This window comes from Trematomus bernacchii, unplaced genomic scaffold (assembly GCF_902827165.1).
Source record: "Trematomus bernacchii unplaced genomic scaffold, fTreBer1.1, whole genome shotgun sequence".
Taxonomy (NCBI): domain Eukaryota; kingdom Metazoa; phylum Chordata; class Actinopteri; order Perciformes; family Nototheniidae; genus Trematomus; species Trematomus bernacchii.
In genome coordinates, this window is record NW_022987564.1 from 13,703,159 (window position 1) to 13,729,017 (window position 25,859).

The window sequence follows — 25,859 nt, forward strand, 5'->3', positions numbered from 1 at the left end:
ATTCAATATTCTGCTTTACGGCGACTGCTATAACTGCCGAAGATGACGTCTATGACGCTATCGCGTAGAGCTACGTCGAATGCGGAAGTGGGCGTGGTTAAATCTAAACTGGGTTGGAAAAACGATAGACGCTTCCGGGCCAACAACCGGGCTGAGTATGCTAAACTAGTGAGAGAATCGCTGGCAACTACAACAAAATGAACATATTTTTACCATGAATTAATTGTAATACACGTTTCAAAATGATGCCGAAGTAACAACATACTGATACCGGTTAGTAAAAACCATGAATTAATGCTTTGACAAGTCTGCAGACAAAAAACCTTTTAAAATGCGTGTTTTCTAAATGGAGATCGGCTAAGCTAACAGTGTATATGCTTCGACCGTCCACACTCACAACAACGGCCTATATAGACATAAATAAACCAGCGACTGTATTCGCCATGACACAGGCAGTCTGTGGTTTGTACTTGTTTAACTTTTGTCTAGTTTCTGAACAGATGAGGAGCTCTGAGTGCTAACAGCTAACGGCTGATGTTGGTTTTGTGTTTTGCACTGAAGATGACGTCACGGCTCCGCCTACACTGCGTTACTATAGTTACTACCCCAGTTCCTAAACTGTAATGGAAACGCAGCATAAAGTGAGCCTGGCCTACCAAGGCCTAACTATACCGTACTAAGCCGTACGAGGCCCTGCAGTGGAAATGCGCCAAGTTAACTATCTAAACACTCAGAGTCCTTTACCTCACCTGAGCTGTAGTTATCAGTCTTTCAGTCTGACAGGAGAGGACTCTCCTCCACCTTGTTGTTGAAACAGCTCCTTATATCCGTTAGCGCAGCTAGCTAGCACCAGATGCTAACAACAACAATACACGTAACCGGTGCGCGCGCTCTCTCTCTCTCTCGCTCGCTCGCGCCACACATACACACACCCTCCGGAGCTTGAATGACACACATAGACCAATCGAGGGCTTTAGTGTATGATCTAGGGCTGTGCAATTAATCGTATTTTAATCGCAATTACGATTTTGGCCTGCCACAATTACGAAAACAACATAATCGAAAAAAACGATTATTTTGCTTTGCTAGGTTGTGACAGTGCACTGCAACATATTTGATCAAATGTATTTGTATTTATCATATTTATATATGTTTAGTAGCTTGTTGAAGTGCGCTCCAAAATATTTGTTGATCTTGTTTATTGGTATTTATTATTTTGATATTATTTATTTAAATGTAGATATAAATGCATCTATTTTATTTATTTTTGTATTGGTTTTTCAGTTGAATTATACGTTCAGGGAAATCAACAGTTAAAGATACTGTTCAAATTATTATTTGTATTTAAAAGTTCAATATATGGATGTTTTCAAAGTCATGAATAATCGTATTTAATAATCGTGATATCAATTATTGACCAAAATAATCGTGATTATGATTTTTGCCATAATCGCACAGCCCTAGTATGATCTGTATGAAAGTGGCCATGTCGGCAGGCCACATCATGTAGACAGCCAGTCACCCTGACTGTGAGGCAGAGTCAGACCCACATTTGCACTTTTGCGCAGCGTTGCGTTCACAATACATACATAAAAAAAAAAATCCTCAGGCCAGCAGGCCACTTAACAGGCCAGGCCCAAACTACATAGGCTATATGAACCTGAAAATTAGTATATCAGGTCTCCTTTAAGGTTACTTTAAGTTATTGGTTAAGGTAAAGGAAAGACCATGGTCAGTTAAAAAAAAAATCTAACACTATTTCAGCATACCATAGTTAAATGACAACATTGATACTATCATTGTGGTACTATGAATATAAAACTACACACAGCAGATGGTTAGCTTAGCTTAGCAAAGAATGGAAAACGGGGGAAACCACTGGCCTAGCTCTGTATAAAGCGGCAAATAAAATAAACATACCAACACTTCTTAAGCTCGACATAGCACAAACATCAACAGTGATTAAAAGAGAGACATAATTTAGAGGTGCTGGCAGCTAGAAATTGCAAAAGTTCCAGCCAATTATTTAACGTTTAGCATTAAATTAAACAAGTGTATTTCCTAAAAGATGAAAGTCATTGTTGAAACAAACTGTTATGAGAGGATGTGAGCCGCGGTGTCTGCCATCAAAGTCAGACACTGAATGCCGAAACCATTCCACTGAATTCCTCCATCAGAGGACTTGCGGTGCTTTAACAATGTCACACCATGTTTGCCTTTGAGAGGATGCTCATTATTCCCACAGCTATAAGAGGTTGCTTGTCAGAGAAATGTAAACATCTGAACAAATCACCCATGCTAAGGACAGTCTCGATTACACACACCAGACAAATAGCCTCCTTATTAAAAGGCCTGGAAGGACATGTAAGATTGAAGCGGTGAAGGAGACATTACAACATTAAAACTGAAGATAAAAGAAAGCAGTGGCAGATATCACCAACAAATATGGTTATAAGGAGAAAAGGTAGAGGAGTGTGAAGGTTGTGAAGGAGACGGTGTTAATCTGGTCCAGGGATGATAATGTCAGCACTGTAACCACTTAATCAATCCCTTCTCACACCTTCTTATCTCACTTTCTTTGTCTGCTCATGGTTCTCTCCTCTTCCTGCCGCTCTCCTCTCCGTCTGTCCTCCTGTCTGTTCATTTACACTTGGCTGGAAACCGAACGCATCGGCCTTAATTCAGCCGCTACAGCCCGGGCGAGCTGGCTGGAGACGCAGAGCCATTTAAGGAAATAGGATTAAGGGGGAAAAAGTTCAAAAGTACAGGAGAGGAATAAGACAGCGAGTGACAGAGGGGGAGAGCACAGAAGAAGGGATTATGAAAAAGAGATGGAATGTGTGGGAAGGTGAAAAATGTTGAGCGTAGATGGGAGAGTTGGACAGATTGGCTTTAAGTGCCTTTCTTTGTATACGGTCCAGGCTGTAAATATGAAGGTGATGAATAAGTCAGCGTTGTTGGCTGATAGTCAGAATTAAACCATGCAGCTGCATACTTCCATTCCGACAGAAGCCGGATATTTGAAAAGGTCACTTGTTGATGGACCTCTGGTTTCAACTGACAAAGGACTAATTTACAAAGGGCTGCCAGTAAGGAAAATCCAGCTAATGCATCTTTGGGGCATGTATAAAAGGCTGTGTATGATGGTAGGAGTTTGAGGGAGAGTGTGTATGTATACTGTAAATGACGACCCCCTGTCATAAAATGGTCCATTGTGATGAACTTTGAAGCATCTGTCTGACATTTGCCCAGCGCTCCCATGTGATGGTAAACAAGGATGGATAGCATCCATAGCTGAACATAATAACAGCTGATGACTATCATCCTTCTTGGTGATGTGTGAAAGATGTGTTTCCCCTTTGTGTGATTTGTCAAACCGTTGTGCTCCTTTTCCGGTGAAGGGCACTGAAAAGAGTTGCGTCTAACTCATTAACAATGAGAAAACAACTCAAAGATAAATACAAATCTGTAAACTGTCGGCAGCTGACACTTTTGTATCATTTTAAGTGAGGGGATATCATTAAATGCTGAGAGCCTCATTTAAGCTATTCATTCAAGTATAGAAAGAATCAAGATGACAGTTAAAAAGCAATCAAACAATAATTTTGTTATAAAAAACAGCCACTATCTTTGTTGATTATCAGTTACACTTAGCCTTCTGTCTGTCAGTGATCATTAAAAGTCTTGAAATTGATTATTGCAACTGACATGATGGTTTCTTCTTCTACTTTTCGCCATTGCTTTCACTTAAAGTGATGTAAATTAGTCCAGACTTTTCCCACTGCCTCCCTCCTTTCATCTGTCACTTCCTTCCCTCCTCTTTCATCAACTATTCGTTTTTTTAGTCATATATAAGTTTAAGGGAACATTTTTTTTTAACAAGGTCTTTTTAAGTTTAGTTGTTGCTATATGCCCGACTGATTTTGGATTTCTGAAGAATTGGTTTATTTTTCTAGTCAACTAAAAGCAAACTTGGTTAGCCAGCATGTTCAGTAAACTAGGAACGCCACGGTGAGGAAAGATTCCCAAAAGTGAACAGATTGTTGGTTATGTTAACTATTAGCACTAGTTTTCAATCTGAAATACCTCAAACTAAATCCTTTTAACAATGTATTATCGGACAATTCACTTAGAGTAAAATCTGACTTCTCCAACTCTGCCGCTGCAATGTCCTAAATGTAACTAGTATTACTGAACTACAAAGTTACATTTCGATAGAAATAAATAAATAAAAAGCCAAACCATGTTGGGGAAGTTCAGCAAGTGATCGATATTCACGAACAACCTGTAAGATCACTAACACCAACTACCACAACAACCCTAAAGTACTCGGAGACAAACATTTTAAATGATTTATATGAAATGCACGTTTTTCTGAAAGGCTTTAGGGCACCAGTGCTGCTTCCTTTTACATATTGTATGAGATGTATTGCCTAAAGCGTGTCATCCTTAAACATCAACATATCCTTTTCGTATGCAGCTCATTCATCAGTTAGGGTGTCTACAGCAGGTCAATGATAATATTCCATGCAGCTAAGTCATTAGATAAGCAATTGCGCTGACATTTTAATTTTGAATAACAATAAACCTGCATGTAATTTTCACCTTTTAATAACCCAGCAAATTATGACTGAGAGAATCATAACCAGCCCCTCAGTCCAAAACCTTAATTACACAAGCTTTCCTTTTCCATCATCTAGAAACTCCCAGAGGACACACACACACACAGGAGGCAAAATAAAGCCTATGACTAGACAAGCCTTCGAGTTTGAAGTGTCTAAGAATAGCAGCAGTGATGTATAATATGGCTGACTGTAGGTTTACCAGACATGAATGTCATTAAAATTAAAAATATTCACATACATACATTTACAGCCAACTGTCAGGAACATACAAGTCACAAGGAATTCTCAGAAGAGGAAACATCACCATCGCAGAGGAAAACCACGGGCAATTTTGAAACGTCTGCATTAAACAATGTATGAGTCCCACGCATTATATCTGAACTTTCACATGCAAGTTAGTTTTATTTATCATAGACAAAAAAACCAACACAAATCCTTTGAGAATACCCTGGGCAGTGTGCGGTTTTTGTGTTTTCTACAGATTGTGAGAAAGGATGTTCTATGTTGAAAATAGAAAAGCAATAAGCAGTTTAATAGCCATTTGCCTCAGGAGGAGGAGACTAAAACTGAGCTTAAAGGAGCGTCAATAATGTTCATCGCCAGGTAGTCAGAATCTGTATGAGTGCTGAGGTTTCTCCATGGTAACACTTTATTATAAGCACAAGTTAAATGGTATATTGATAGTTATTTAAAATGAACAAACAATGAAGGTATAATACATGTTTGAAAAGTCCCAATAATGCAACAAAGGATGTTACTCTAACAGTTTATTGTTGCACACATTTTAACATTTGATTAACTATATCATTTTTTCAATAATGACCAAAGAATGACCACAACCATTATTTGGATGGCTGGTAAATATGTGCAAATCATGATAATAGTTTGTTGAAGGATTCATAAATAGATTTTTAAAGCATTTATAAACTTAGATAGACGTCTTAACTTAAACTACATTTATCTACAGTATACTGTATAGCATCCATTCAGGCAAAGTGGCAATACAAGGTGCTTAACCTGTTAAGCCCCAAAGCCCCCGTCGGCGGGTCTTTTTTTTTTCACAAAAAAAAAAAAAAAAAAAAGTTTATTTTTTATTTTTTTATTTTTTATTAATTTTTTTTATTTTTATTTTTTTTGTTTGGATGGAATGAATACCTATGGTGATAATTTAATGTAATACATCATTTTTATAGTCTGGTACCTTAAAAACGTCAAATGGCACTGATGGAACCAGATGTACCCAAATGTGCCGAAAGCTTATTCCGCCTGGAACTCTTTTTTGCTAAACCTCTCTAAAAAGGTCAAATGTAACTTATTTTGCCTCAATCTTGATACAGGGTACTTATTATATGTTATAGTTTGGATTCCTAAAGCTTTTAGTCTACCATCCCATCATTCAAGGGTGGTTTTCACTATAAGTAATGTTTTTTCTTTAGGCGGAGGTAAGAATTTACCTTTTTTTACTATGTTCCATCTGAATTTACTCTGACTGAGAAAAATCTATATTGATTCTGACACTTCTACATCCAACTCACAGATGTAACCTTGCTTTGATAAAAGAAATTATTCATATAACCCTTTTAGAAGTGAAGTTGTAGTCATTTGTTTTGGGCATGTCATTTTCGAGCCTGAAACCTGAAAAACAGGCTCGGGGAATACAATACAATTACAACAATAAGCATGGCACGGCAAAAGACAGTCTGTGAAACACAAGTATATAGAGTGGATTAAATTTAAGAGAAGGTGAAAAGATATGTCTTAAGATTTCATTTGAAGGTATCCTCAATAAAAACAAGAAATGATGACATGGTTATCACTCAGAATAACACATGTGAGTCATTCATGTTACCTGTAATAGTATAGTTTGTAAACAATTGAGTAGAACGAGCCTTTGTGGTTAATTCTGGTTGAGAAGAACACAAAATGGGTATTGGAAGCAGAATATAGCCTTCATTTATTTAGTCAAACATACTTAAGGGGCCTATGAACAGAGTCTTAATTTAGACAAAATGTAGATTGTTATTCCCCCTCTGAGAGGCTTGCATTCTGAAAGAAAACAGGCCAGTGATCCAAGATTAACATTGTTATTCTGGGAAAGTGAATGCACGGCCCTGTGGGTCCACAGTCCAAATGAGTATGCACGGATCCACAGTGTGCTCTGCAGAACAAACACTGACTCACTAACACCTACTTGTCAGTTACCTCCGTTCTGACTCGTTCATGTGTGACAGGAAAGCAAGGTACTGTTGCTTCAGAACAACCTTTAACTCCAGAAGTGTTAGTGAGCGGGATGTGGGCGTAAAAACAGAGAATATGCAGCAGGAGGTTTGTGGAGAACATTTAGCAAACAGTGCATCTCATATCGCAATCAATATTAAACCTGCACAGGTCAAGCTGTTCGGAGATATTTATACAGCCCGACCAGCAGAGAAGCACAGTGCTGATAATTCCCATGAAACATGTCTATGGCATCTATTGTGGGAATCAGGAAGATAGTGTTTGATGTGGTAACAGTTACAAATCCATGATATCCTTCTAGATGTTCTTTACTGTGATTATACTTTGTTGAAGCTTTTTTATTGCCCTCCCAGGTATTCCTGCTGTAGTCAAACACAACATCCAGAATGTCCCATAAAAGACCACATAGCCGCTCTATCCTCAAAGGAGCGGTCCATGTTCTCCACTGGGAACTGGTTAAGTAGCAATCTGTGCTGTGTCTGTCAGAGTCAGACAGACAGGGTTAGAGTTAAAGGCACTCAAAAGTGAACTACTTCCAAACCACTGTGGTAATGGGCAAATAAAGCTTTAAAGCAAAAACAGGAGTTTCTGCAAATGTTTTCGGGCTCCAGGGTGGAAATCATGGCGCTCACCTAATATTTCAACTGATGATTTAATGTGTGCATAATGAAAACTAATATATCCCTCATAAATATCTTCTGGGTAGATTTGGTGTCATGTGCCCCAAGAGTGCACTGTATCATGATATTGCCGTGCCAGGGTAGTAAATGGCTGGCATAGCAGAGCATGGCCGGCCTGCTTTATTCTACTTCTTATGGCTTCTCTGCGCCCATTTTATAGTGGCAACACTTAAAACACTGACATGCCATAATTCTACACTTTCTGCAGCCCAAAGCTGTAACAGTGATAGTTTAGAAAAGGTGCAGGTGGAGATGGAATTGAGAAAAGTGCAAGGAGGGGAGGTAAAATGTGTAAAGAATGAGGAAGGGTACAAAAAGGGTGTGTGTACATACACGTGTGTCATACATTTGTTTTACATCCAAATGCCTTTGTTATGAGTCATTGCCAAAGGCGGAACAAATGACTGTAAATGGAACTATTAGTGAAACATGGAGGGTGAAAGAAGGAATTCAAATTAAAGCGTTGCTCGCTAGCCACTTACTCTCTCTCCATCTGCATAATTGCGGTTAGGACACCGAGCACGTGTGTGTGTGTGTGTGTGTGTGTGTGTGTGTGTGTGTGTGTGTGTGTGTGTGTGTGTGTGTGTGTGTGTGTGTGTGTGTGTGTGTGTTCATGAATCTGGGAGTGTGTGTGTGTCTGTCCAAAAGAATATCAGAGGTTACAGAGGTTGCCTTTGATTTGCCAAGGTTATAAACACCAACCCACCATAAACCATAATCAGCACACACACACACCGAGCTGTTGTAATTACAAAGTGCTTGTGTACATGACAGATGAGCAAAGGAGGGTATGTCTACACAGGCGAGTCCATAGCGTTTAGTGCCTTGTTCCTCCACACACACCGGCAGAGCCACAGAACTAAAAGCAGTGACTGTATGGAAGTTAGAAATAATATATGTAATACAACTGTCGCAGGTGCCTGTATCTTTACATGGGGGGCTCGTTAAAGAGTCACTGAATGCATGTGTTTGTGGGGATTTTAATCAAAGTTACTTTATTTTTCAGGTACTTAAATTGACCTCTGATCTTTCCATACCCTCTAACTTGTAGCCAATACACTAGACTGAGACACATTGCTTTGATGATACTCCCACAAAGCGTACATATTCTGTAAGAAAGGCAGCTATAGACTTAGAGATTAAGGCATCTTTTCTATGGGTAGTGAAGAACAATGACAATACATCTGTGTTAAACTGTGAGGCGGTGTTGCACATTGAAAAGGGGTAAAATAAACCTTTTCTGAAAATATATACTGCAGACCAAAACATATAGAGAATGCAGGGCCTGCACACTTGCATGTATACATATTTAGGAGAACTCCCCCCCCAGACACATGATTTAGTCAAAGCTGCAGCTTTAGCTTATGCAGTGAGAGCCAATAACTCAAGACAGGATTATACTGTATATCAATACTACTCTACATTGGTAGGAGCATATATTTTTCCCTGCATCCGCTGCACTGACAACTTTATGGTCCACTGGTTTGACATCTAAAGTCAATCATTCCAATGAGAAATGTTTTTGATTGACAGCTGATGGATTAGTGCATCTAGTGGCCGTTGGCTCTGCTGACTGAGGGATGAAAGATGTTTTTGGTTGGTCAAAACGTTGCTTTTTGGACAGAGCGTCAAAATCATTTATCTAGGGGAAGTGTAAAACAAGCAAATTTGAGTTTTTGCACCCATTGTATCTATTTGCAAATTCAAGATCTTTAGTTAGCAATGGTAGAATATAACAAATAGTCAGATCTCGTATTTAAGTAAATGTAGTTATACGTTCATTAAAGAAGAAGAATTATGCTGAAGATATTTCATCTACAAAACCCACTCAGTGATGGTCCTTGAGCTACAGTAAGAAGGCAGTCAATGTAGCATTATGACTTCCCTCCCAGCCGACTACAGTCCTCTAGAGTGTATGTTTCCATCAGTGCATCTCATCAAGCTTAACTCTGATTTACTGTAATATGTCCGCATTTTCATTTTCAGCATGTACTATATGTCAGGCTTTAATGTCACATCAGAGTTATGCAGCGTGGCGCTGCATGTGAAGCTGTGTTAAAACCAATTTCCATATGAGGGATTACACACCTAACACTACATCACTGCTAGGTACCTGCTGCTATTTAGCACACTTGTCTGCAAAAGTCCACAGGATAGGTACATTAGTCGTAGAGTAAACTTCCTTATTTAATGTTTCCTAATATACAGGAATGCTGCCGCAGGTATGAACTGAGTGAAACAATAAATCAGGGAGTCAGCCAGCAGTGGGAAACACTGGACGACCCTCATTAGCTGCAGCAGTTGTAGCGGCTGGCAGCCGGCTGCTACATCGGGCCAGGGCATCCTGGGGTCAGTCTGGAGGATAATCAAAAGCTGTAATTATATCAGGAATGTCCCTCAAGCGCAGCGACTGGCAGGGGCAAAAGATCGCTGACCAGTATCTGACTCAAAACATGGAAAACTTCCAGAAGGAGACAATGAGAAACAGAAGAAGGAAAGAAATGGAATAAAGCCAAAGGGACATTTTAAAGAAAGCACAGATCCTCATGCTGCTGCCGGAGAGAAGCACGGCTCTTGTAATAATGCAACAGCAATGTGGGAGGATTAGAAGGACAATCGTGGAGAGACAATTAAATACATGAGACATTGACATGTACATAGATAACACAGGCACAAACTAGCTGTGAAAAGAAAATCCAGAGAGAGGAGAGACAAGGAGCTGAGCATTCAAAGCTGGTGAAAGAGGGCTTGGGTAAGGGGGCGGAGGAAGATCAATCATGTGGAATAGCAAAAAGACCTTTCAACAAACTGGCTTTCATCTACTGACAATGCAACAAACTGGTCCTGATGTGAAACCTCTTCCTGAGGAGCAGGGGCCCCTGCCTCTAATAACTCCCCTCTGTGAACAAGCTAAATCTTTAATGGAGGGCAAGTTCAGCCCAAAACTCCTCAGCTGTAGCTTGTACATAGCACGCATGGGTAAGAGGTATGGGAAAGTTAAGTGAAAAGGTAACTGTTTTTAAGAGAGCTGAGCGGGAGAACACCGATTGTGTGCCAGTGTGTGTACAGCATGTACTTAAAATCTATACACGTAAAGTGCATAAATAAAGGTGCAGACACTCACAACAACCATAAACAGAGATAAAATGTGCAAGGAATTATATCATTAGCTATTTACAAAAAAAGCCTCATTTATATTTCATCCCCCTGGCAACCCTTGCCTCTAAATATTTATTAAGTAATTAAAATAAAAGTAAAAAAGCCTCTGAAGCTTGAGGTCCTGTGGTACTGTGGATAAAAAGCTCAGCTCAGTTACAATTAATTCTGTTAAAACCTGAAGCTTAAACCAATGCCATCTTAAATACATTTTGGGAGTGAAGTTCTCTAAAAAAATAAGCTATTAAGGGGGCAGATTAATGCTTTACTTGCTGCTGATGCTGCTACTAGAGGGCACCTAACCCTCATACATAACCAACAATCCTAACTTGTTAAGTCAAAAACAGATGTGCTCACAAGTCTTTATTTATAGATGCCAAACACCTGCCAGTCAGATCCCCTTTGAAAGATAAAACAATGACTACTTTTTTCTTTTTCTGAGTAAGGTCAAACACTAGAATACGTTGTGCATGTAGATGTAGTCAGTGTATATCAAAGAACAAACAAGACTAGCTGACTCTGTTCGGGTGTGATTAGACACAGCAGTGCTTTAAGCTAGCTAAGTTAGCATGCTAACGGTTAGCCATTAATTATTTTTAACTTAATAAAGCATGTTAGCATATTTACAGTTGCTAATTAGCACTAACAAAACATATAGCCGAGTCTGATAGAATTCTTTTTTGGTCATAAATCAAAGTATTGGAAGAATAGAAAGTGGGACCTGATGAGGGCAGTAAATGAAAAGTAGGCTCACAAAAACAATTACAACAATTCTGTGGACCAAATGTTTGCTCAAAAGTGAATGGCAATCTATTGAAGAGCTGTTTAGACATTACAATTATATTACATATATTACAGAACTTAAGTATTGAACAGAACAGACCACTCCGTGCTTAACTGAGAGGCTAATTTCCCACCATGGTCAACACAATACTGAGCATGAGTCATTCAGGACATGGTGTTATTTCTCTGTGTTATTTAATAACTTCCATTGTGACCCAACACAGTGCTGTGCAATGTGCAGGAACGAGTACATGTGCTGAGGGTGTGCTTTTTGATAACAAGCACTGCTTTCGAGAACTTTCACCACTAGTTGAAAACAAACAATGAAAAGTCGCCCACTTGGCTCTGAGACATTCACTTTTAATTACAGACGGTTGAGAAAAAAAAAAGAATAGAAAATGCGACAAGGGGGAAATAGATAAGCTGACATTTTGGCAGGCAATCACGCATAAAAAGACTAATGGCACCAATTATGAGTGATGTGGGCTAGGTTAATCAGTATTTCTCATACAAGGCTCACTTTTGAGTTACATTTTTTCTTGTGTTTTACAGTAAATCACTGTCACGTATGCCTTTTTAGTGATTGTGAGAAGAGTGGGCTATTAGGGTGTCCAATCACATTAATTAGAGTAGAAGTTCACCATGGGTGCAACAGCAATTGGCAATTTTGCTCATACTTCGTCCCCTATAGAAACTACAGTAATTAGGGAAAGAGTATAGCTATTGTCCCTACGACCCAAATAAAAAAAGTACTGTACACTATGTACATTCTTAAAGCAAACACCAAGTGAAGTTTAACATGAATATGTATGAAGACACAAGAGGAAAGCTGAAGTTGCACTTGAGATATAAGTTTGTTAATTGCTTGCATTTTCTTTTCCCATTGTAATATACACAATAAAGTGTCATTAATCTATTTTTTACAGTAATCAGTTGATTAATGACGATGTTCTTTTTAGACAATGTCCAATTTCAAACCCCAGCTTTTTAAATACTTTGTGTCGCATTTGTGGTCAAACCAATTTGAACCCAAAGTCATTAACAGCTCCCCATCAGTCATGTCTGCCCCCAAAGTGAGAGATGTTACAATAATAATGGATGATCAGGTGTGGTGCCGCACTGTTGCTAAGTACACCGCCATAAATCCTCCATACACATACCATGATCCCGGACTAGTGTAATATACATCATTTCCTTTTATGTACCTTCTCGTTGCACCCCATTTCTCTCAAAATGTCCTTGGTATCTCTCTCTTTTCACTCAACACACCTCTTACTCTCTCCTTCAACTTCATCTTTATGCTCCTTTGAAGCTATGCTTTCTGAGGGGATTTAGTGATTCAGTGAATACATATTATTTAGGTTTCAGTCACTCTGGCTCCTTGCTTAGCTTCATATGTCATCTTGATATTCACATAAACATACGTCAATAACTCGCAGGGGAATGACTTTAGTTAAGCACCATAATATTGAACTTTAACTAGAGCGTCTACATTGTGAATAAACCTGTAGAAACATTTTACAGTGTAAATATTATATTTCTGATGTAAAGAAGTGCTCCCTTTCAAGCTTTAGTGACAGCCAGAACTGTATAAAGGAATACTTTAAAGAAGACATATTATGCATATTTGTATTTTGTACCTCTAATGTGACATTGTTTAATCTTTTCTCCCTCTGTCCCAGTCCAGTCTACTCAGATTGGTTACCTGGCTGGCTCTGTTGTGATTGGTCAACTGCTTAGAGATGTCCCTCCCCTATGTACAATGTGTTGGAGCACTAGCCAATAGAAGCGCAACTGTTACATACTGATGCTGTTAAGTTCCAGTAGTACACTAAGTATTCCAATGGAGGCGTTTCAGGCAAGAGTGTGGGAGAGAAACTCCCTCTGGGGGGAACTTTGGGATTTTAGCCTTTGCAGACCATCTACATGCACAAAACAAATATATACTATATACAAACAATACAGAAAAGGAAAATCTCTCCAAAAGCATAATAGGGTCTCTTGAAGATCAGAATATTAATGAAGAACACTGTATGCATTTACACTAAAGACAGACTAACACAGTACTATATGTGTCAGGGACTATGAGACTATATGTTAAGCAGCTAGTTCTCTGAACAGAACACCTCAAAATCAAGTGTTTTCTGTATAGGATGCAGTCAATTTTACATGTTAATATATAGGTTGGCAAAAGACAGTAAACAGGATGCTAATGCATCTTGCTGGTGCCACTGCTTTATGATACAATTTCATTAGCTTGTTATTTTTGTGCAACACATAAATACAGACTAATTAATACATTTAACCTCTGCGGTTCTGCTTCTCAGCAGCATCATTTAAGTGCACTAAGACCATAAATGTGCAACTAAAAGTCCTTCCATAGGAACATATGAATAGTAAAAGAAATGTATAACACTCTAACCTGGTTTGCCATCTCAAATGTTCATAAATAAAAATATAATTGTAATGAAAGTAATTGTGTTCTTTGCACAGTAGGCTAGAAACATTTAACAGCAGAATTATCCTATTAATGTGTTATCTCAGGTTAAGTACCAGGTAGGGATGGGACATGATTTGGGATTTTGTGATTAAATAAAGGAGCATCATTTATTGATGAAAAATCATGATTGGAAACTGGAGTGCTATTAAAAAAAGTGTGGAAGAAGTGTGTGTGAGTTTGTGCTTGTGCAGTATGTCTTTGAATAATGGTCGAATAATTCCCAGTAAATATCGAATAGTATTTCTGCTTGAAATGCCCATCCCTAGTACCAGGAACAGTTGTACTGTATGTGATATAAACACATAATTGCATTTGCTCTAATGCATGAACTAATAAACCTACTTCCACGTTACCTCAAAAACTGCATAATGGTCGCCTTGGCAACGAACAGTGGGCAAAACAACTCCTTGAGTGCCATTTTTCTGTTCTCCATTACACGTACGTAGAGTAGGTCTGGAGCCAGTGCTCAGGCATGTTTATGGGGTAATGGCCAGTCTCAGAGTACAGTAAGTGTCCTCTGGCTATTGATCCAGGTTGGTAAGAACATGAGCGAGTGCTGGGAAGCTGAAGGCGTGCGCTCAGGAGTCTGCACTGTCCACGCCGCCCTGGCTCCTGGATGTCCGGAGGTGGTCAGAGAGGCTGGAGACGGCAGCAGACTGGGTGGAACCAGCCGTGCTGCAGGGCGACCGATACGATGACTTTTTAATGGCTCCTCATATCACTATAAACTAATGAATGTGGCTCTGCCCAGTGAAACCCTACCCGCCGCTTCTGGTTAAAAAGGAATACATGAGCGTTGGGGTTTGATGCATCGGCAGGGTGAATTTTGTTATATAGAGGTCAGGTTGTGATTTCACACAAACATAGCTTACAGTTCAGCTGTGCAAAATGCATGAACTTCATTAAGTTAACATGACTGACGGGATGCCCTGCAGAGACTTGCCCTTTTGTGGCACGAGATCCCGTCTATACAAATGATGCATTGACTGCTAAGCTTTCTTCAAATTCCCCTTTATAATTCTGTATTATAATGCAGAAGCTACAGTAATGCCTGGATATGGGGCCAGCCAAGGACCCTCCAGAGACTCTGGCAAAAGAGCAAAACCTCTCATGTGATGTCAGTGGACCTGTCAAAGCAATCTGTTTCCCTCCGCCAGGGGTCAAAGGCCAGGAGACGGCGCTTTCCCAAGCAACATATCCAATACGACTGGAGTGCCGGTGCTGTGCCTCCAGCTATTCCACCTGTGCACCTTCTATTCCTCTGTCTCTCTGTTTATCTTTCTTCATTATCTCCCTTTATTCCTTCTCTATTCTCTCACGTCTTCCACTCCCTCACATCTTTTGTTGAATTCAGCTTCATTAAGAGATGTGCACATGCTGTTCTGACGGCTGCATCCTGCTCTTCTGTCCTTGAGAGCTAGAGTTGGAGATAAGAGTGGGTTTGTTGTATATTCGTGCATCTCTTTTGCTTGTCCCTGGGTACAACTAGATGAAATGTGCTTCGCCTAACCTTGACGTTGCTCAACTCTCTCTCTCTCTCTGCTTTATTTCACTTTAGAAAAAAAATGAAATGGCGGACTGGCAGTCCAGTGTGAAACGCTTGGAGTGAGAGTCTGTAATTGGAGGCCCTGAGCAGGGAGTCTTCACTGGATGTCAAGGAGAATTATAGCTTGAGAATATAAGAGAAGGGGGGGGACTCTATTCAAGATGCTGCATTAGTTATGCTCATTTTCTTTGTCTTTTCCTTCCTCTCTCCCTCCCTTCTTATTTGAAAGTATAACTGGACTCCATTTACTGATTGAATGAATGCCATGTAAACTATGGGGTGTCTGCTCTACCTTCGTTACCACGGCCAGTTTCAATTCAAGCCTTAATGAAAAGAACCTTTGCTTTCACAACAGGGGACGCAATTACTCTTTGTATTTCATAACATTATTACATTCTGAGGTGTGTAGTGATGTTGTGGATGTCTGCATTTAGGCTTTGAGACCCACAGCATTAATGAGCAAGGTCTGGGCACACCGAGTCGTCGGAGCAGTGAAGCTGTTCTAAATGACATTTCCTTTGTGAGTACGAGCCCAACATTAGCTCCTAATGTAGCGAGTCACCCACAGCATTGGCTTTGCATTCATTTTTAAAGAAGTGTAACACTGTGAGAGAGACTTTATTACATTTTATATTACAGTGCAACTTATATCTATATGGATAAGGGCAAAAATACATAATTCCCTTTTTACAGACACAGGTATTCACTTGGTTTTTACCTTAATCACATCTTCCAGGCACTGGGCCATAGATGGGAGTCTCTGAGGAAGGAATATCGCTGACAGGAAATTATGAAAAAGAATTAATTTGACCTTCGCTTGCAGCAAGAAAAAGAGAGGGAGGGAGAGAAAGAGGGGAGATAGAGGGGAGGGTGGATAGATGGAGTCAAGTAAGGTTTAAGGAGGAAGTGCCTCCACAGAGGAGAGGATCCTTAGGAGAGAGCTTGGATAATAGGCTCTCAGCTTCCAACACACAGGACATGTGACTGAGAGCCCAAAGGAAGGACAGTAGTAACCCCTCAGCTGCTTAAGACTTCAGAGCAAATGGTTTCAATAAAGACTTCAGAGTAAAAATTATCTATTTGCCCATAATGTCCTGGTACGATACACTTTTGCTCATAAAAACTGTTCAGTCAGACTTCAAGAGTAAGATACAGTATGTATTATAAAGGTTTTAAAAAGGTATAAAATATAATATATTTTATTGCATTCTTCTCTTACATTATTCCAAATGTTTCCAACTATTTTCAAACATTGAGAAAAACAGGTTTATTCATCAATTTGCCTGTAATTGTGACCAATTTGCGTTTAGGTAATGTGCCATAAACTGTTAATACATGACTTTTTATCCACTTTAAACCAACTTTTTTCAAATACAGTTGTTAGTTCTGGGTTATTTTTAAAGTACATTTAACCAGATGAAGGGTTTTAGTCATTGGATGATTTTTTTCGGAGAAACAAGCTGAGCCAATGTTTACCTCGTTTGACCTTATTTATTTTTTGTATCCTGGGTCTGTTTGTTTTGGAAGGCAAGACATCCCTGCGGATAATTAGGCTCCTGGTAATACAAAACTGAAACTTTTAACTTATCAGGGAAACAAGCTGAGCAAACATTAACCTTATAATGTAGTTACTTTATCATGTGTGCACTTGACAAAAAAACTGCTCTTTTGAATGTTTAAGTGTTTTCTTTGTTTTTACTGCAGGTACCTTTGTCTAATATACTTTACAGTGTTTCGGTATACCTTGTCATCACTTTGGTGTGTCTGAAGTGCAATGGACTTGAAAACCTTATAAGAAATCTTAAAAGAAAATAGTGTATTTAATTGGACTTATCACGTATAGTTTGGGAGTAAAAAGCTAAAGCAGACATGCCTTGAACATGTTCACCCAGCTCCTTTCTATTGAGGCAGGCTAACAATGACCTCTGTTCAGGCCTGTTGGCATTACAATGTTATCGATTTGGTGTCTTGTTATCAACCAATCAGAAGTCTGTAAAATTAAAGGGGACCTATCATGCAAGATGCACTTTTTGATGTCTTTTATACATAAATATGTGTCCCCGGTGTATCAGGGAACTCACGCAGTGTCAGAAAATAAAACCCTCTCTCTTTTCCTCCGTACCCAAATCTCTAAAAACGGGGGTACAACGGAGCTGATCCAGATTTGCGTCCGATATGACGTAATATCGGCAATGCAGACTATCAGAAACGTTGCTATCAGAAACAATGCCCGACTGTTTTTGGACGTAATATGGTCGGTGTTTACATTAGCATCGCTAACACTCAGAGCTAACCTGTACTGGAGAGAGTATGTGCGTGAAGAAGCAGGAAATAAAAAGGAACTCACCTTGTGGTATAACCGGCAAGAGAGAAAGCCTTTGAGCTCCATACTGTTTCAGAAATAATCCTTGATAATCCATGATATGTCGTTTCATCACGGCAGTATCTGCCGGTAGAATCTCCCGCAAAAACTCTGCCCCTCTTTTTTTTTTATCATTTTTTTTATTTTATTCATTTTTTTAAAGCTTTATACCCAAAATCAGCACTTTTGAAACAGGAAGTGAAATAGAGGGATATGAGGCATGGCTAGAATGGGTGATCTGTTTGGTATTTTGAGCAAAACACTTCATAGACAAGTTTTATATATATTTTTATATAGCTGAGACCTATGCTATTGCCTAAAAATAGCATGATAGGTGACCTTTAAGTGTTAATCTAGTATACTAGTGGGAAACGTACAGCCCCAATGTTTGCCTTTTTTCGGAGTTTAGCTCCGTCAAGTTTCTCTGGATCATCAGGCAGTAAACTTAACATGTTGAACTAGTTATAAACTTAGAAAAGGACATCCTGTTCTGAGAAGCTCTCCGACTGAAGAGATTTCCTTTATAAAGCCATAAAGCGGAGAGAGATAATTCATTAAGGTGCCTGGAGCAAAGGAACCGGGGTCTACTAAAGCACAACAGGAAAGCTTCCTTCATTTACTGCCTCGGGGACGCAGTCCCCTACTAAAAGTGGTTTTGAACTTTTTCACCCTAAGACTTGAATAAGTAATGTAGACTATTGTGTCTGAGAATTATGCTTAAACAACGACTGCAGCGCTATTGTAATCTTGAGGCAGATTTTAAATCACAAATAACGCCGACACTATGTAGAAAAAACTACCTAGACGCTCACAGAAGGGTTCTTTATTATTCATTAGATCTTTAATGTTTGGTTTTACAATTGATCCGATTGATTGGCAGCAGCACTGCCATCATTTACATGAAAGGTACCTGTTTAACAACTCAGAAATACTAGAACAAGTCAAACCTGGATTGGAGCAAACAAACAAACTTCACACAAACTAAGAAAAAAAAACTGTAGAGCATCCATGTCTAATTTATTTCATAGTTTCCTTGGATTCTCCTTTAAATGAAACTTTGTTAGAGTAAATGAAGCATAAACAGAGAGCCTGTGTCTACATTCACAGATTAGCGCGATGTACTCAGAAAACCTCTTTCATAGAGCTCTGTCAGCTGTGTAATTCAAGTTTCTTTAAGAGTGATGATTTCACAAGCCAGTAATAGCATATTTACTGGCATCGGACTGTTAGTGAAAAAACTCTCAAATGGTTATAAGCATGAAATTGAATACAGAAGAAGAGTGAAATGAGATTTTTTTTTATATGAGGAGTGGAGAATTGCGGCGGCTTAACGGCTTCCAATCTTTGTATACAAGTTAATTCAGGGAGATTCAGTGCAGTCACAACAGGCCTGTACACACAACTACTGTATGTGAATGGAGAAATGCCATTATCAGGAAAACAACATAATTAATCATAACATTCTCATTCCCCCTTTCTTGTAGTTTCAAAGCCTACATTTGAAGCTGTCAGAGGGGTTAATATAAAACCATAACTTATTTGCCAGAAAAGAGCAAGATATGTTTGCTTAACACCCTGCCCTCTCCATTTTTGTTTCTATGGATATTAAATACAAATATTAACTGTGCGACTAACATGTTTGTCTCTGACTCAGACATTTACGAGTGAAAATACTGACTTCCACCTGTATCGCACTCGAATGCTCAGTTTTCCTTTATGTGTTGATGTTTTATTAAATGTCCTTCCTTTTCATATTTTACATAAGAAAAGACCATTTCTAAAATACTTTTTCTGATTTGATCTGTTCCTTTCATTTCCTCCCTTTTGTATGAGGGGCCGTACAGGCCGTAATTCATACTGGTCCTCTCACGCACATACATTCTCCTTTTACATACATACATTTTCACTCTCACACGTATATATTTACACTCATATTCAAACATTCTGCTCTCATATTATCATATTTCAATGCATGCACACATTCATACATTGTCACTCACATATTTATACATTTTTCACTCACACATTTTGCTCTCATATTCATATATTTTAATGCTCATATTTATACATTTTGCTCTCATGCACATTCATTCAATGTTTACATTTAATATTATAAATAATATATGCATGTCTGAAGACAATATATGTATGCAAGAGAAGAATGCATGTATGTGTGAGAGAAAGTATAGTGGAAACGGAAGGAGTATGGTTGAAACGGAAGGCAGGTCATTATCGCGAAGTCAGTTAGATTTGTAAAAGCAACACAAATGTCTTTGATTATCATTTCTTAAATAATGTCATTTCATTTAGAAAAACTGTTTTCAGCTGATGACATTGATGCCGTTTCTGTGTGTGTAAGTGTGTATGTGTGTGTGTCTTATCTTTAGGCATACTTTCAATATATTTTCAATAAATAATTGGCTTTCAACCACTTTAATTCGAAAAAACAAAAACAATGACTTCTATCAGACTACTTTGTCACAAAACTCCTTACAAAATGTTGAATGTTATTTTATAATAAAGTTATTAAGAATATGTGGAGCATTTTTCCTTTCAAGAGTATACAAGTTGTTATGCTAATGAGAAAAAGCGAGCAAAGTTTTCCGATGTGTTTGCTTTGTTCATTTATGAAGCTTGTTCACTATTTGCCATTATTATGTCAAGATACTAGGCGCAAACAATGTTAACAGCAATACTGATGTCACGTGCAATTAGTGTCCAAAGCTGTACTTGATTTATATAATCACGTATATTGTCGAACTAAGTGGGTCAGCGTGCTTCAGATTGCTTTTTAGATTGTCGAACGACGTCTGAAACCATCTCCACCCAGCCTTTTTGAAACTGACGAGCATGTTTGCAGTGATTGGGCAAAGATGAGAAGGTAAGCAATATTTCAACTTCTTTATCACGCTCTTTTTTTGTCACTCTCCCTACAGCTAGAGTACTCATGTCATCATTAAGAAGAGGTTTAAGGGAACGGTGGATCTAAGCACCCTGACTCCAAAGGGCCCCCATCAGGTGGACACTCAGAGGCCGCTGTTGTTTGGGTATCACTTTCTATTTGGAGCCCCTCTGTCCACCTCTGTTGACTGTAAGCAATAAGCGATGAGCATCCACTCTCAGCTGTCCCCGTGGCACAGGGAGACAGAGAGAGAGAAAGAGACAGGGGAAATCTAATTATTTCCCTCCCATGGCCCAGCAAGCCTTAAAGGTTAATCACTGTCCGTCTAGCTAATTCTGTCTGGGTACACTGCAGTAATTACAACACCTCGCTCCCTCTCCTGCTCTCACATTTCTCTCCATTGTGCACCTTTCTCGCTCCAGCGCTCTGTTCTGCACCTCTCTCTTTATACATCTATAGACGCTTCCCTCGCTCTTTCTGTCTGCTCCATCATGTTTGTCTTCCTATATAGATGGTGCCCCTCTGATCGCTCTCATATAGACATATTTCCTGTCAATGCCTGGGGACTTTACTTTGCCAGATAATGTGTACCTGCTCTCTTGATAAACTTAGTATAATTCCACTACTTCCATCAACACTCCCTATACAGTACCATCACCACTTGCAATGTTTTAGGAGAAATGCTTCTTTAATTCTCGTCGGTTAAACTTAAGCCATTTTTTTGTCCTTATTTAGACACTTAACGGAACACCTCCTGCCAAGAAAAAAAGATTTCCTAACGACATGTTTCACATTCAAGCCTGGGGGCTCATCCATGGCAAAAAGGCATGGGAGCCTTTTAATGTGAAACATGTACAGGAAGTGTTAAACTATGGCAAGTGAACAAAGGTAACTCAAGGTGGAATAATCAATACAAACTGTTATTGAATTCTGGCTTTTATATGAGTGCTTGCAGTATATTTATAGACTATTTAATACATAAATATTTCGTAAATACAGAAATACATTTGTGTTCCATCAGGCGTCAGAGGGAGGGTAGAGTAATATACTGTAAGGGTTTCCTTTTCTCACCTCGTCTCTTTCTCACTTTCCATTCTCTCCATCTTCTCACCGCCTCTATCTCCTTTACTCCCTCATCATACCTTTTTGTCACTTACTGTCTCTCTCTTCCCCAACTCTTCTCACTTTACCTCCTCTTCCTTTCTTTCTCTTCATCATCTCATCGCCGCTACTCCTACCTTCCACTTCACTTCTTTCTCTTTCTGGCTCAGCTTCCTGCCGGTTACAGCTGTATTTCCCTCTAGCAAGAGTTGAGAAAGTGCGCCTTGGGCCTGGAAATACTCCACCATTTCTTCTCCTTCCAATTTCTCGCTACCTGCCAAAAGCAACTCTGGAAGCAACAGCTCAGGATACTTGAAATACCTCTGGTTTAATTGCTCTTCCTTTTCTCACTGCTCCACATGTGTTACTTTCAGTTAAACAATGGTGATGATAAAAAAAACAACAAAAAAAAACAACCCAATATCAAATAAAAGTTGTTTATATCTGAGTGAATGTGTTCAATTCCAAGACCATTTCCTCCCTTATAATGAATTATTACTTCCTGTGAGGATTCTTAGGCGTTTATACATAATTAATCACATGCAAAACAGCATGTACATCCAATTTCCTGAACTCAAAACATATACATCCCTCTTCATCCACATCCTTTTGTTTACATTTCCATATTCCCTTCATCAACCACTTTTCTTTCCCCGAGGCACAAGTAGCCTCCACTAACAGGCTGCTTCCTTCTGAGGCCAGCCGCCTAAAGCTGCTGAGGCAAGGTGAGCCGTCGCTTCCCATATCATCAATACAGAGGTGAGGAGAGGAGAAAAAGAGCGGCAAAGAAACCACGAGAAGGCTGAGAGTAGCCCTCAGCAAAGTGTCATCACTCAGCTAAACTCTCAATTGCACTCTCTTTCTCTTTCTATTTCCCACTTGCTATAGGGGACCAAAACAGCAGCGGGGGATAGGAGCTGCTTTATTACACTCCAAATGTTTTCCAAGAATTTCGCAGAGTGACAAAGATCCCTACAATTTGTTTCTCAGCCCCTGCGGCAGAGCCCTGCTTGAGAGTCTGTGGGCAGACGGGCTGCTGCTGGAAGAGGTGATGGAGGAGGGCGGCTGCTGGAAGTGCTGAGGAAGAGAATACGAGAGCTGAGAATCACGGGGTGAGACGGAGAGAGCGAGGAGAGGATGCGGCCGCTGTTGTTAGGAAACAAGCTACAGAGGATGCATTGAGCAAAGTGAGAAGTGTTGACAGTAAAGATATAAGGCCAAAGGGGAAAACCGCAGATGTGCCATATATAGGAACATATGATGGTGGTCCCTTGTGTAACAGAAAACAAACGTGTTATAATGAAATGCAAATTCTGTCAATTAAATACAGAAAAGTTAATAGAGGGGAGCTGGATAGTGCCGGAGCCAATTACATGTGTCTTTGTTTAAAGGTCAAATTCAATACACGCTACATTTAAATCACTTTGATGAGTATATTTTTATCTTGTGTGAATAGACAACATGTTCAAATTATGATTATAATGGTTTGTTGGAAAGTTATTATCTTTATTCCAGTACTGCAGCGCTAAAGCTTCACACAACAGCATTCTCTTCTGAACAACAGCTACTGTAGGTGATAGGCAAATGTAATCACTACTTTGTTGGGTTTAAAAGAATTAAAAAACCCTCCACAGTCTACTTTTAAAGCAGCAGTCACATTTAACTACACAAAAGGATAGTTGATGAACTCCTGTAGCCGGCAAGCTAAGTGGGTTGACTTGCCTCGCAGCCCAAAAGCTCCTGTAGCTTATTTGAACTGTTCTGTTTAATTTCCCCTGGTAATGTTTACAATTGTAAAACATTTAATTGAATAAAACAGCCGGAAAATAAAGCCCTCTGAGCTAACAAGTAAGATTAGCTCCTTTGCCAACGGGACTCCTCTCTCATAGCCATCTGTAAACCACTGTTCTTTTGTGGAGATGTTTTTTATCCAGAATTAAATAAGCCAAAATAGCTTTTTGTTTGTTCCCCTTTGGCAATCAGAGACCAACATGTAAGTGTTCATCAAAGTTGAACTCTACAGAAACCATTCGTGCAGACAAATGTTTTGAGATTCCATTGAAATGAATTGACTTCACTGCAAGATTTCAGCGTTTTAAATCACAGCAGGATAGCTGCGGATACCATTGAGACGTTTGCATATATAATGACCGTTCTGTGATCACTTTACATAAAGATACCCAAAGAAGGCAAATCTGTCCATGACTCTTGGAGTTGCATAATCATTTCTGATTCACCACTTCCTGTGAGCTTTAAAACATGCAGTGATTGCCATGACTACAGATGGCATGCACATAAATGCTTCACAGTAAATGGTTTGAATATTTATCAGAATGTGAGATGTCTGTGTCCTTGTGAATAATATTTACCCGCGAGAGAACCAGATACAGTACGTGCTCTTATAACCCTGTGTTGTTTTGAAGCTGGTGTAATCAAATGATTATGCAAAATTAGACAAATATTATGATGGTGAAATGTATACATTGTTTTTTATGTATTTAATGATGGACTGAGATTCACAGGGGGGGAACGGGTGCTGTACCTTGTGTGAGGAGTTGAAGGGTCCGGACTTCCTCGCGGACGCGGAGCTGCAGGACCTGCTGCAGGATGTGCTGCCTCTGGGCTTCCTGCATGATGCCCATTCTTTCCAGCTTTCTGTCTGTCAATCTCATCAGAGCTCGCCCTGAGCAGGAAGAAAAAAAGTCTGAAGGTTAAGAGACAGAAGGAGTGGGATTAAATATGCACAGCTAGAGACACTCTAAAAGGGTAAGGATAAAGCATTTATAGCAGAGTAGGAACAGAGAGCACACAAACAAACTCGAGAAATTACAGCAGCACTAACTTTGCAGTGTAAGTTGATAGCTTACCTTTTCAAGGCTGCAACATGTTTTTGACATAAAAGCTAAGGGTTTATAAAAAACCTTTGCCCATTATGTGTATGTGAATTAGTGTTACGCACAGCATAACTCAATGTGAAGCACAGTCTCCCGAACCGCAACACGGGTTCCCATAAATATCTGTAATGTATGTCCCTTGAGCAATAATCCCTTACAGCTCCTTCCTTACACACAGCCTTGTATAAAATCCATAATTTAAATCATCCAATCAGTGTCGATGAGGGGGATTTTGGTCGAGTATGGCGTAATTATTAACGCTTGTTACGAGTGCCTTTGTAGCATGTGGGATGGTAAGCAGATAGGAAGATATTCAGGCTAATTACTAGGCGTTAGGTTGGACTCCGGGAGCTCCCTTAACTCTTTTGTCCTGATGACACCCTTGGCAAGAAACTGGCTCTGATTGGGTTCAAGCCTAGGGCAAAGATCCGTCCTGATTGGCTCGTTGAGTCAGCAAGCACTACTATTTAGACATACTTATGGCTATTTTACTAATATGTATTTAGACTGTAAGTGTAAACATTATCTCGTTGCACTATCATCGCTACTACCTCTGCTTTTACCACTCTTATTTATTTATTGTGTCTATTTTTTACTGCAGTGAGAGTTGCCAAAGAAATGTCGTTGTACTTTGTATGATGACAATAAAGATATATTATATTCTATTCTATCACAGTGTTCTCTAACATTTTCTCTCTTGTTTTTTTGTTTTCTCAACAACACTACCATGTTGCTATCATAGCACAAAAGGGAGCAGTTTGGAAAGCTAAGTACCCTGTGAGTGTTGGTGGTATAATCTTGACTGTGTTGGGCCAATTTTCCCGATTTAACAAAAGCAACTCCTTGCTAGGTGTACGGCGTGATGGGTGCTAAAATGTGAAGCACAGTTGAGATGCTTCAACGCAAAATGCCGCTCGATGTACCCATTACATTCAAACTGGGGAGCAAAGTAGAGTCATAAAAGTTTAGTAGAGAAAATACCATATTTAAATGGCAAGATGGGAAGAATGAGATTAGTGAGTTGGAAAGAAATAGAGGACTGATGAATCGAATGTGGGGCGGAGGGTGGAAA

General features: G+C 39.4%; 1 protein-coding gene across 4 annotated transcripts in view; it reads right to left on the reverse strand.

Moving 5' to 3' along the window:
- samd12 (sterile alpha motif domain containing 12) overlaps window positions 1-25,859 on the reverse strand; it is a 104,810-nt gene that overhangs the window by 35,020 nt on the left and 43,931 nt on the right. For 3 of the 4 annotated variants that reach the window (XM_034124370.1, XM_034124369.1, XM_034124368.1), the window contains exons 4-5: window positions 24,436-24,576; window positions 20,058-22,970 (exon numbers count right to left, since the gene is read on the reverse strand). In XM_034124370.1, coding sequence (XP_033980261.1) covers window positions 22,819-22,970; window positions 24,436-24,576 — 293 coding nt within the window. In that variant the 3' untranslated portion in view covers window positions 20,058-22,818. Of the gene's footprint in view, window positions 1-20,057; window positions 22,971-24,435; window positions 24,577-25,859 lie in introns of those variants that run through there. The other variant, XM_034124371.1, reaches the window with a different exon arrangement.